Source organism: Emydura macquarii, unplaced genomic scaffold, assembly GCF_026122565.2.
Source record: "Emydura macquarii macquarii isolate MOO-44397 ecotype Brisbane River unplaced genomic scaffold, CSIRO-AGI_Emac_v2 contig_374, whole genome shotgun sequence".
In the NCBI taxonomy this organism is placed as follows: domain Eukaryota; kingdom Metazoa; phylum Chordata; order Testudines; family Chelidae; genus Emydura; species Emydura macquarii.
Window position 1 is genome coordinate 2,814,548 of NW_027130511.1, and position 12,154 is coordinate 2,826,701.

Consider the following 12,154-nt stretch of genomic DNA (forward strand, 5'->3'; position numbering starts at 1 on the left):
ATAATTCTTACTATTATCTACTTACACAGCATCTTGTAGATTTATAGGTGTACTCCTATGGCTTTGGCCATCAATCCTACACAATGACTTGTAAATTAACGTTGCCAATCCTGACACATCTCCATCCATGCAGTGTTACATTTCAGTTGGTCTCTCTCATGTTTCCTTCAAGTATGTTTCATAATCAACTTAAATTTAACATAATCACAACTTAATTCCTTGTCTTCCCTATCTAGCTAGAGGTTTGGTTGGCTTATTTTGTTTTTAAATAAGGTCAACCATCATCATGGTATCTGTGCACTACAAACCCTAAATAATCCATCACTGTGTAAAACACCACCTTTCTTCCTGATACTCAGGCCCATAACCTGGGTATCATCTTTGATTCCCCCTCTTTCTAAACAATTTCCAAAACTTCCTCCTTGCCACTCTGAAGATCTGGCCTTTTCTTTCTGTCCATACCACTAAGCCTCTTGTGCAGCAACTCATCATCTTCAACTACTGCAACCGCCTCCTCTCTGGCCTGCCTGACCCCCCACTTCTGTTCAACACAGCGCTATTACAATTATCTTCCTCCACACTCTTTGAGTCTCTGGACTAGCTCCCTCTTCTTCTTCTTCACCGTATCAAATTCAAGTTCCTGGTATTTACCTTTACAATTTAGTCCCTCCCTACTTGTCCAAATTTGTCAACTCTTGTCCAAATCTTCCAAGAACACACTTTCTTGCATGATCAGCACCTTCTATTTCCCAGCTGGATTCAGACAGCCCTTCCCTACTTTTCAGGAGCTGAGGGGCTGCTGTTAGCCCCCTGTGCATAGACATGACAGCACAAAGCAGGAGTCTAAGCAATACTAATTTCCGTTGGGTTTGCCAAGGGTAGATGTGGTCAACACTTTTAAATTTGAAAAATTGTGGAAGAAAGTAAGTGAGGGCCATTAAAGAGGTTCACAATTCATCACCAGCGCCAATATTTTCTGTCCAGCTATAGGGCTGGGTGAGAGTTTTCAAATTTTGTAATTCTAACCAAATCTGGAGTTTTAAATAAAATGGGAAGAATTTTCTATGAAGCTTTTCCTGAGCAGCTCCCTGGAGGAGCTTGGTGCTTGGTCTCCCCTCCAGAACTAGGGAGGTTGCATTTGCGCTGGTGTTGCCCCTTCTTGAGGGACTTTCCCCACACTACCTCTTATTTGCAGCTCATCCCCAGCTGAGGGAGCCCAAAGCTCTTCCATTCACACGTATTTTAAAGATGAATTACAGATTGACCCTCAGCAATTGACTCACAAGGGCCACCCCATAATCCCGGGGGTGGGGGGGATTCGAACCTGCCACAAGGCAGCCTGTGTATTAGGAAACTGCGCCTTTGCAGGCATTATGGGTAATGTAGTCCTTGCCCTCTCGCTCGCCCGTGTCAGGTAGTGTACGGCGCACTCTTCGCAATGCCCTGTGGGTACTGTGGTAACGGGACCGCAATGCATTCTGGGTGTTGTAGTCCCGGTATTTGATCTTGCTGGGCCGGCGGGGTTAAGTTTTCCTTCTTGAGATGCGCTTGGCGTGACGAAGGTATCCGTCCGTAAATAATGTGCTCAACCAATCCGAGTGGGCCATGTCGGAGAAGCCATCGTCCAACGGGCTGTCCGCGCTGTGAACGGCCCACAGTAATTGGTTGTTGTCGAAGAGCTGGTGTGGCGTGATTGGCCCCAGCGAGCAGGTGGGCGGGGTGGGGAAGCCGGATTTGGGATCCAGTCCTTAGTGGCGCTGTCGCCTCACAGGAGACCCGCGATGGAGCTGCAGAAGCGGCTCGGGTTGCTACTCTGCGCCGCGGCGTTATTGGGCTGCGGCCTGGTCACCGCTGGTCAGTACTTAGGGCCCCGAGAGCCCGGCCATCCCCTTCAGGCTCCTCTCTCGGGCGGGGCGAGGGGCTTGCGCCTCGCCCCCCCTCCCTTCTCGCCCTTCCGGGAGGGCAGCGCTGGGTGCCGACTGTGGGGGGCGGCGCGTGGGTTTCGGGGGGTTCTGGCACTGCACAGCGACACGGGAACGGGGCGTGGTGAGGGGAAGAGAGAGCGTCGGGATAGTGGGGGAACTGGGGACAGCAGCGTGCCTGGGTGCGGTGTGGGGGTCGGTGGGCGGGTGGGGTTTGGGGGATGAGTGACAGCAGGTAGGATGGGGTGGGGATGGAGTGTTGGGATGGCTAGCGGCTGGGGTGTTGGGATGGGTGACAGCAGGGTGGCTGACCTAACGATGGTTGTGGTGTGGGGTCAGGTGGGAGACATGTCAACAACTTCTGTTCTGGTTTGCTGCTGGTGAGAGGGACGTGTCTATTTTGATTGTCTGGTTTAGGGGACTGAAAAACACCTTACTTGAGTTAACATGTCAGCTGCTCCAAATATGTTAGACCTTATGTAGAGTAGGAAAAAAGGTGCTTTTGTTTTTTAAACAAGTTAGTGAAGTGCAGTTAAGGGGAATCCTGGAAATTAAAGGTGTTAAACATTGGCCACACTGGGTGTTAATGTTTTTAAACAGCATGTAATCAAAATGTGTTAGGTATCAATTTTTAAATAAATTTTCCCCCCTAATTTAGACATACCCTTAGTGAATAAACAGTGCTGGAGTTGTTTCTGTTAATAAAACATCTTTATTGTTGTAAGTGTGCATAATACTTCTGCACTGCTTAGTTATTTTGTTCCAGATACTTATTTCTTGTTAATTACATTGTTTAATTTTGTCTCCCTTTCATGTAAATGTATGTTATCTTACTCTCAGGCCTTGTCTATGCTAGCACTTGTGCCAGCAAAACTTTTGTCGCACAGGGGTGAAAAAACACACCCCTGAGCAACATATGTTTTGTCAGCATAATACTATGTCGGCAGGAGACACTCTCCAGTCGACATAGCTACTGCTGCTCGTTTAGGTGGTTTTGTTATGTTGGTCAGACAGCTCTCTTCCGTGGACATAATGCAGCTATACAAGTGTTCTTGCAGCAACCGATACAGCTGTGCCACTGTAAGTTTTAAGTGTAGACTAGCTCTCAGCCTCCAGTTCGCGCACACATCCTGTGCTTTTACAGATTGCTGTATGAAAGGATGTTAGCAGGCTACAGAGGCAGCTTCCCCCTGGACTTTTTGGGAAGAAAATCCCTCCACACATGGGCACTTTTTGGAAAATTTGTGATCTTGGAACATGTCATTCAAGAAGATGACCTCATAGTCAGTCTGTAGATTTCTTTGAAAACTAAATCCTAGACTTTTGGTCTTTTGCATATGCTACCAACTAGGGGGTTAAAAATTAATGTTGCCTTGTACAAGGACAACTTGGATCTCAAATATAGTTATCACAGCTTTTTTAGATAACGTAATTAGCCACCTGCATGTTTCCCAAAGTGTAGTACAGAAGCATCTAGCTCTCTGAAGCCAAAGAGATAATATAGCAAGTGTACTGAGTAAGTGGGATTATCTACCACTTCTCAGACGGTTTATAAAGACATTTAAAAATGAAAACTGGTCTCATCCTACCACATATAAATCAATTAGTTAAACATGCAGGATATTTAAATGCATGTAAGTGACATGGTTGGTATGCAGCATGTAACTTTTTTTGACAGGGTGGAGGTTTTCTGAGTGCAATATTCTGGTAGTTGAACTTTGAACCTAGTACTCAAGGGTTTTTTTTTAATACAGAATTCAGCAGTGTATACTGAAGGTATGATGAATATCCTCAACAGTAGCATACGTTTAAAACATGTGGCACTATGTATGCGTGTTGACCACTCTCTTGGCTGAAACACTGGGGATTGATCTGAGGACCTCCAGAGCTAAGAGCGTGAATAGTTAAAGAGCCAGCCAAGGCTCCATAGCTGAGGGCTGTAACAACTCATATCCTCTGTGGATTAGCACAGAGGAAGACTTGTAACACACATTAGATACAAACATGTTCAATAAAATACATAGCTAACATGTATTTGGTTGGTTTTATATGGTATTGCTAAGGGGTTGCTATGGCTAAAAACTGGAATGGTGGTCATGTCAAGATCTAGATATAGCTTTGAATGTCCTATAATTTTTGGCAGCCACTATGATCCTGGAAAAGCATTTCTAACTAACACTTGCTTTAGAAGGATTATTTTGTGAACTAGTTCTGGTTTGTGGTTGTTTTTACTGGGTTCCCTGTTATCCTGCAATAACAGGCCTATTGGTATCCGAAACATACTTTGTCAGGGTTCATACAAGCCTAGAGGCTTGATCTTAAATACTAATTCCACTGTTTTTCACTTGGAGTAGACCTCTCAAGTGGATATTTGAATTCCTAAATACTCGCCTGTAATTTCTGGAGACTAATCCTAAATTATCTGGGATGTATAAAAATAATTTCTGAGAAACCTCAAAAACTCAAATTCTTGAACCTACAATTTAATTGTCTGGATTCAAGAGATTTTTTTAACATTTCTATTTGGGTACACATCTTCTCAAATACTGTCTTTGGCTTTGTAACCAAGACTCTGAAACCTAGTTTGAAATCTTAATTTCATGAAAATTTTAAACTTTGCTCAAATCAGTACCTTCTTAGAGATTTTCATGCTTGCTGTTAAGCCAAGAAAAGTGTTAGACCTCAAATGAATGAACCACACCACCTGTTTATAGAATAAACTGTAAATGTGTTTGGCAGAGATTAATTTAGGTGAGGGCTCTCTGGATGAAGCTCAATCCAGGTAAAATTTATGAGATGCTGGTAGGTTAGGGGGGAGCAAACTGGAAGATGTGGAAAGGATTATTACATCTACCATTTTGATTGAGGTTCTATACACACCATTCGTTACTAGAATTTGCAGTTTCTGTTATTGTTGGACTCCCATCTGCTATTGGATGATTGTCCAGCACTGTAGAGAGAGGCTTGTTTTTGTTTAATCTGCATTGGGTATGGATATCTGGTATGGAGATATCGAAATAGTTATTTAGTGTGGTCCTGAAAAAGACTGTTCCAAATTTTGCCCTCCTTTAGTTACTTCTTTGATTTCTTCTAGGGATGTTTATGGAGTAAGATACTTGTGTTGAGATACTGACTTATTTCATGTCTCAAAGAGTCAGAAATAATTCATGACCGAGTAATACTAATCTTCCTGCAACATATCAGTTCACGAATGGTGGAAGTACTAAGAGAATACTAGATATTTCATTATTTTGGCTCATAAGTGGCTTCCTGAGGGCAAAAAGGTCTGTGAAAGATACAAATGCTGAAATTGGTGAGTCTAGAGATGTGTTTCTGCAGAGCCTAATGAACAGTCCTGGTTTTTTACTCCCCACCTTAGTCACCATATTGTACTGGCTAATGCTATCCAAAAGTGCTGCTGTTGGTTTTTATTCACATTCTTTCTATGTTACATATTGACAGTCCTATGGTGAGAACACTTATATGGGTTAAGTGGGGATAAAGGAAATCTGATCCTTAATTATGAAGGTTTAGTATAACCAGGGGCTTATGGGAAGATTTATTTATTTTGCGTGTGTTTGTACACACACAAGTTCAGGTTTCACATCATTTGCTCTTGTTACATATTGGAAATGTTTCAGTGGTACTTCATGGTGTTCTGGGATCTGTGAGTCATCATAATGTTTTTCACTGTTTTGTTCCTTTTCCCTAAAATCTCAAAACCAAATAACTGTAGTCTAAAATTCTAACCTTTATTCTTTGGTATCTGTAATAAAAATTGTTGTTGCATATAACTATTGCTGGTCTGATTTGAGGGCTATGTCCTGCACTAGTTACGTTGAGGATGCAAGTTTTGATTCCTGGCTTGTTTGTGGAGTTTTTGTTTGTTTGTCTCCATCTCCCCTGTCCCCACCTCCACCACCACTACTACTACCTATGACTAAGGATGAAGCATTCTCCATCCTGTTTGAATAGAGGAGGTGCTTCTTGCTGTTGCCATGCTGTGCTCCTACTGAATGACTTGAGTGGGAAGTAGTATGCTGACATCTGCTTCCTTTCCTTAGCTGGATAGGGTATTACTGCAGCAGAGGTACAACAGGCCATATCTGCAGGGAACTGTTGTGGTTACCTGTTGAGTAAGAATAATGCTCAGTGAATAAGGCATAAAAGGCCTCTGCAAGGTCAGAGCCTGATACAAAAATAAATATTCCCTAAAAGCTCACTTTCTTGTAGTCTAAGTCCCAGATCCTTATTTGTAGAAAGGGACTGCTGTGGAGAGAAAGCTTCAGCCAGCATTTGGAAAGAGGTTTAGGGAGCCTTGAATGAGCTGTAGCTCAAACATCACATTGAATACCTGTAGTTGCTGTAAGAGGACTAATACTGACTGACTACAGTCTTTGCAGTGTAATAGAATAGTGGTGGGACGAATTACTGAGTGGGACAACTTGAATCTAATATTGTTGAGACAACAGCCTGAAGTGACAGTTTATTCAATCACTGCATGCCTTGTGTGTAGTTGTAATAGCCAGGGCATTGTCTACTAACTTGGTTCAGATGTCTCTTACCTGAAGTGTGTGTTGTATCTAAATTTGGCATAGTCAGAAGAATTTATTCATATGATGAAAGTCGTTTGTTTGTTTGTTTGTTTGTTTGTTTGTTTGTTTGTTTGTTTGTTTGTTTGTTTTTTTTTTTGTTTCATGTTTGCTTATCCTTTTTCTTAAATAAGTGAGGCCAAATTCTATTCCAAAGTGTAAACAATAAATTACAGAAAAAAATTGAAGGAAATGTGTTAGCTAATAAAAACACACAAAGTCATGCACCAATGGTCCATTTTTAAAAGATATTGGTTGGTTTGTATTGTATTGTTCTGAACTTGGAGCATTTACAAAAACATCTGGATGGAAAAATTTAGTTGTCAGAGATCAGTTGGACCATTCATGAGGCTTTTGGGAGATTCCCTATGGCACTACTAGATATTGGGCTATTTCTGAAGGATGAGTAGCCATCTCAGCCTGTAATTTTAACGTTTTCTAGATTAACCCTAGCAGCATTTCTCCTCTGTTACTGACTGCTCCACAGCTTTGCACATTGATATGTGAGTTGTCCTTTTATTTTTCTATGGGAGTTTGGGCTAAACCTGTCTGACCTCTGGTGGTGGTCTACCCTTCAGGGCTAGCCCACACTGCACAACATGTTTTTTTCCTAAGCTCTGGTTCCTCCCAAAAAATATTAGAAATTTCTTACACAACACTTGTTCCTAGAGGTACTGCTAATGTAGATAAGTCAGTTTACTGTCAATCCTCTTTCTTCATCTTTAACAGGTTGGATTGACATGAGAGTGAATGCTTAAAACAAGTGGCCAAATGAGTAATTCATCCTCATAAAATACCTCATACTTAAGTAGTAGAATTTCATTTGGGGCACAAGAAGCTCCAGGACTGATGAAGACATTTTTCATTAAACTTCCAACTATAATGTTCTGCTTGTCTTGTCGGCTTGTTACCTTTTAATAATCTGCACTGTCCCTCCAATTTGTTTCACAAATGGCCATATACCCTTTCAGAACTAGCATCTAGAGAACTTGGATTTGCATCTAGGAAAGCAAATAAACAGTTAGCTCTATCACTGTTTGGCAGGTGCATAAACATTATAATGCCCTGTGATTCTATTCAATGGATGAATATTGGTTAATATTTCCTTCTTTATTTCCGACCGTGACTTACTTCTAGCCCTTCATTAATACCTACAAAATAATGTTCTTAATTATCTGTCAAAGTAGGCGTGCTTTTATTTATAACTATAATGTCAATGTACTGTTCAGCAGTTCTGTGTCAAGAATTGTAGGTCTGTAAATGATCCCTTTGCTGGTCACATTACCCAGTATCACTGCAAGTCAGTCTACCTAACTTAAATGGAAAATCATTTAAGGGCCAAGAACAACTAAACAAATTAAAGTTGTTTTTGCCTTTTTAGCAATCTGGTTTGGAAAGAATATCTGGGTAACAGCCTGTTGACTGTTATACCCGCAGCCTATTAATGTAGATCTGGTTCCTTCAGAGAGAAGCTACATGATGCAACAGCAATGAAACAGTCCATTTGTTTTGCTTTTTGTCTTTAAAAGCAAAACAAATTTAGTCCTGGTTTGTGCTGCTAATTTAGTCTGGAACAAGATTTCCCCTCACCCTTCCCACCTTAATTTTGCACTTCTGTCCCTATACACATGTAATTGTTAATAATGGGCAGTTTCATATGCATATGGAAGAAATACACCCTATTAGACTGTTGGTATTTTGTTCTGTATGTCAGTGGTTCTCAACCTTTACAGACTATTGTACCCCTTTCAGGAGTCTGATTTGTTTTGTGTACTCCAGGTTTCACCTCACTTAAAAACTATTTGCTTACAAAATCAGACCTAAAAATACAAAAGTGGCACAGCACACTGTTACTGAAAAATTGCTTAGTTTTTCATTTTTACCATATAATTATAAAATAAATTGATTGGAATATGAATATTGTACTTACATTTCAGTGTATAACATATAAAACAGTATAAACAAGTCATTGTCTACGAAGTTTTAGTTTGTACTGACTTCACTAGTGTGTTTTTTGTTTTTTGTTTTTTTTTTTGGTAGCCTATTGTAAAACTAGGCAAATATCTAGACAAATTGATGTACCCCCTGGAAGACCTTTGTTTACCCCCAGGGGTACACGTACGTACCCCTGGTTGAGCGAGACTGCTGTATGTGACCTGGCTTTTGTATGCCAAAGTCATACAATTAATAAAGTCTCTTGATTAATCAAAGAACTAAAGGAGGATTTGCATGGGTGTATATATACCTACCAAACTGAAGTTTCCATTTCATGCATCCAGCGAAGTGGGTTTCTGCCCATGAAAGTTTATGCCCCAATACATTTGTTAGTCTTTCAGGTGTCACAGGACTCTCGCTGTTTTGCTAAAGGAGGATAATGTAATTAATACAAATTAATATATATTTATGGAAAATAGATCTTGTCAAACTAACTTGATATTTTTTTGAAATTACGAGTTTGGTTGATAAAAGTAATAGTGCTGACTTCTGTAAGATTTTTGACTTGATACCACATAAGAGTGATTTAAAAAAACTAGAACGGTTTAAAATTAACATTGCACGTATTAAATGGATTTAAAACTGGTTAACTGATAGGTGTCAAAATGTAACTGTAAATGGGGAATTGTCATCAAGAAAGTGTATTTCCAGTGGGGTTCCTTAGAGATCAGTTTAAAATTTTTATCAATGCGATCCTTGGTTGCATAAACAAGAATCTCATAGGAGTAGAGAGGTTAGTTTACTTCTGTATCTGGCACTGGTGCAACTGCTGCTGCAATATTGTGACCAGTTCTGATGCCCACAATTCAAGAAGTTTGTTGATAAATTGGAGAGTATTGAGAGAAGAGCCACTAGAATGATTAAAAGATTAGAAAAAATGACTTATAATGATAGACCCAAGTAGCTCCATCTATTTAGTTTAACAAAGAAAAGGTTAAGGAGTGACTTGCTTGCAGTCTATAAGTACCTACATGGGGAACAAATATTTAATACTGGGCTCTTCAGTCTAGCAGAGAAATGTATAACATGATTCAGTGGCTGGAAGCTGAAGCTATACAAATTCAGACAGTAAAATTAACCGTTGGAACAATTTACAAAGGGTTGTGGTGGATTCTCCATCACTGACAATTTTTCAATTAAGATAGAATTCTAAGAATTGTTTTGGGGAAGTTCTATGGCCTGTGTTGTCTTATAGTCTGACCTCCTGTACAACGGTCTCTTTTGGCCTTGGAATCCATGAAAATCTATATATATATAATATTGCTAAAATACACATTGCCAATTAGCAGTGAGTGGCTATCAGTGTTAGTTGAAATCTTTCTTTTAGGAGCATATTAGCTGATATTTGATCATTGCAATGAATCTGCAGATGACACCTAAAGCAGATGTCCTAACTAGTCGTGGCCATTAAAAGTATCCTTGTATATGTAAGGCATTAAATAGTATTGCAGACATCTTCAGAGTGCTGTGAAAGTAATTAATCCCACTGCATTGGATGGTAGGTAACTTGTCCTTCCTAGTTCAGTTTCTTCTGTATATATAAAGTGGGGATAAGTGATTTGCCCAAGGCCATAAAGGTTGTCAGTCAGGATTAAAATGCAAGATGGGGTAGGATTTCTTACTGTTAGTCTGCAAGTCTGTATTTAAAACCGCTAGACTGTACCACTTTTGAAAGTGAAGGTGTTAACCTGAGTGTCCTACCTAGACTCCAACTGCTAATTACATTCAGCTTCCCAATTTCCCCTGCAGTTTCAAAACAGATACGTATTCTTCACTTCCTTACCTAAACTGTTGTGCAGTGTTGCTGTGTGCTTCTAAACATCTGTTGCATGTCACCCTGAAGGTGCTGCATTCTAGTAGTGGAAGAAGTAATTGCCGTATGTGAGATTTTTTGAGTTAAACAGCATTATAGTCTGCTGCAAAATGGAAAATACAGCTAGCATTGCTCCTTTCTTAAACTTTTAAGTTACCTTTGTAATCTCCTGCTTCCATTGTTGAATCTGCCAGACAAGACCTGAGTGGTTCAGGAAGGAACCCTGGTACTTATCTTTCATGACAGGAAGTTAGACTAAGCAAAAGAGGAAAGAGGGGAGTATTGCCTACTTCTGGTAACTGATTTCTAACACTGGCTATTGCATGGCAGTACACAGCAGTTGTTCCAGGGTGGTGTCTGTAGAATCGTTAGAGCTGTAAAGTCAATGAAATGCCATGTTCATAGCAGTTTCCATCACTTATTTCAGAGCTGTTAGGGATAGCAAATGTGCAAGTACTCCGTCTCTTTGCTGCAGCAGAATGTGGCGGCCTTCTGCTGATTTTCTGTCAGCACATCATTGCTTCAAAGGCAATGTGTGTAGGTTAGTAACATGCATTTTACCCCATATACTTTGTAAATACAGCAGCTCTTAAGTGGCTAATATACTTGGCACTTCAAATATAACTTTGTGTTCAAGGCATTGAATAATTATTATTTTATATAAAGTTTACCTATATTAACAAGAGTATGGTTTGTCTCTCTGAACTCGGCCAGTTCCATAAATGTTTCATCTCTTCTATAGTATTTTAGATTTCCTGTTCTAAGACTCTGCAATGTATAATCTAGACTTAGTAAAGTGAGTTAAGGACAGACCAGTAACTTTAACCCTAATTGTCCTGACTCTCTTGATTTAAGTGATATCTTCAATGTTTTAACACACTGCTGTATTTTGGGGGGTATATTTTTGCTTGTGTGAGTTGTATTTTATGTTTAGATATGGTACAATGCTCAGGTCTCTTGTCATACTTAGGAAGGTCCCACTTTGTGTGACAACTTGAGACTTTTGGTCAAGGAGACTAGTGGGGGAGAAAAGTTATTTACAGTAGAGCGTACAGGACTTGGGGAAAATCAAGATGAGAAATACAGGAGTCTACAAAACAAATTTGAAACTACCAAAAATAGATCGGTGCAACAATTCTGTTTCCCCTTTTAGATGAGATCACAAAAACAAATAAGACTATGCAACTGACCTGTTTTCTACAGTTCCTTGTTCCCCTGCTGACTTTGAATCTAACAAAGCATCTTTCCACAGAGCTGAATGGGCTTTGACAGTTCCAGCCTTCAAGCAAAGAACAAAGTTTGGATCCTTGCATGGCAACATAATGGTCAAGTGGCCCGCTCTGCACCTGGCCTGATAACTTGACGTTGTTCTATTTGAATGAATAAATCTCCACTCTGAGGCTTTGAATATGCTGGCCAGATAATTCACATAGGCACCTTTCGATCAAGAACCATATTTAAATATATCTAGCTAGAAAGATAGCTTTCCTGGGCAATGCTGGCACCTTTTGATAATGAAAATTTGTTTGACAACTTAAAACTTCATGCTTCTTGGCAATTCTAATTTAAATTCCTTTTTTGTGTTAGCAAACTCTAGATCTCTAGTATATCTCAAAAGAGTAATGATAAACAATCTTGTTTTGTTCTAGGTAAATGTATCGCTTTTTATTTAGGCAATAACCTATGTTAAAATAGCTTCTGAACTAATTTTTAAAATTCTTTACAGATGAAGAAGGAAGTCAGGATGAGTCATTAGAATCAAAGGTAAGCATAAATCTCTACTTATCACCCAATGATGCATTCCATTTTCTTCTCTCTTTCTGTGGGGCAAG

At 39.9% G+C, this 12,154-nt stretch overlaps 1 protein-coding gene across 1 annotated transcript in view; it reads left to right on the forward strand.

Annotated features, from left to right (window-relative positions):
- Positions 1-1,734: 1,734 nt before the first annotated feature.
- Positions 1,735-12,154, forward strand: part of SEL1L (SEL1L adaptor subunit of SYVN1 ubiquitin ligase) — a 50,850-nt gene continuing 40,430 nt past the window's right edge. Inside the window, exons 1-2 of the mRNA XM_067532288.1 lie at positions 1,735-1,854; positions 12,049-12,086. Of these exons, the coding sequence (XP_067388389.1) occupies positions 1,782-1,854; positions 12,049-12,086 (111 nt within the window). The 5' untranslated portion in view covers positions 1,735-1,781. The remainder of the gene's footprint in view (positions 1,855-12,048; positions 12,087-12,154) is intronic.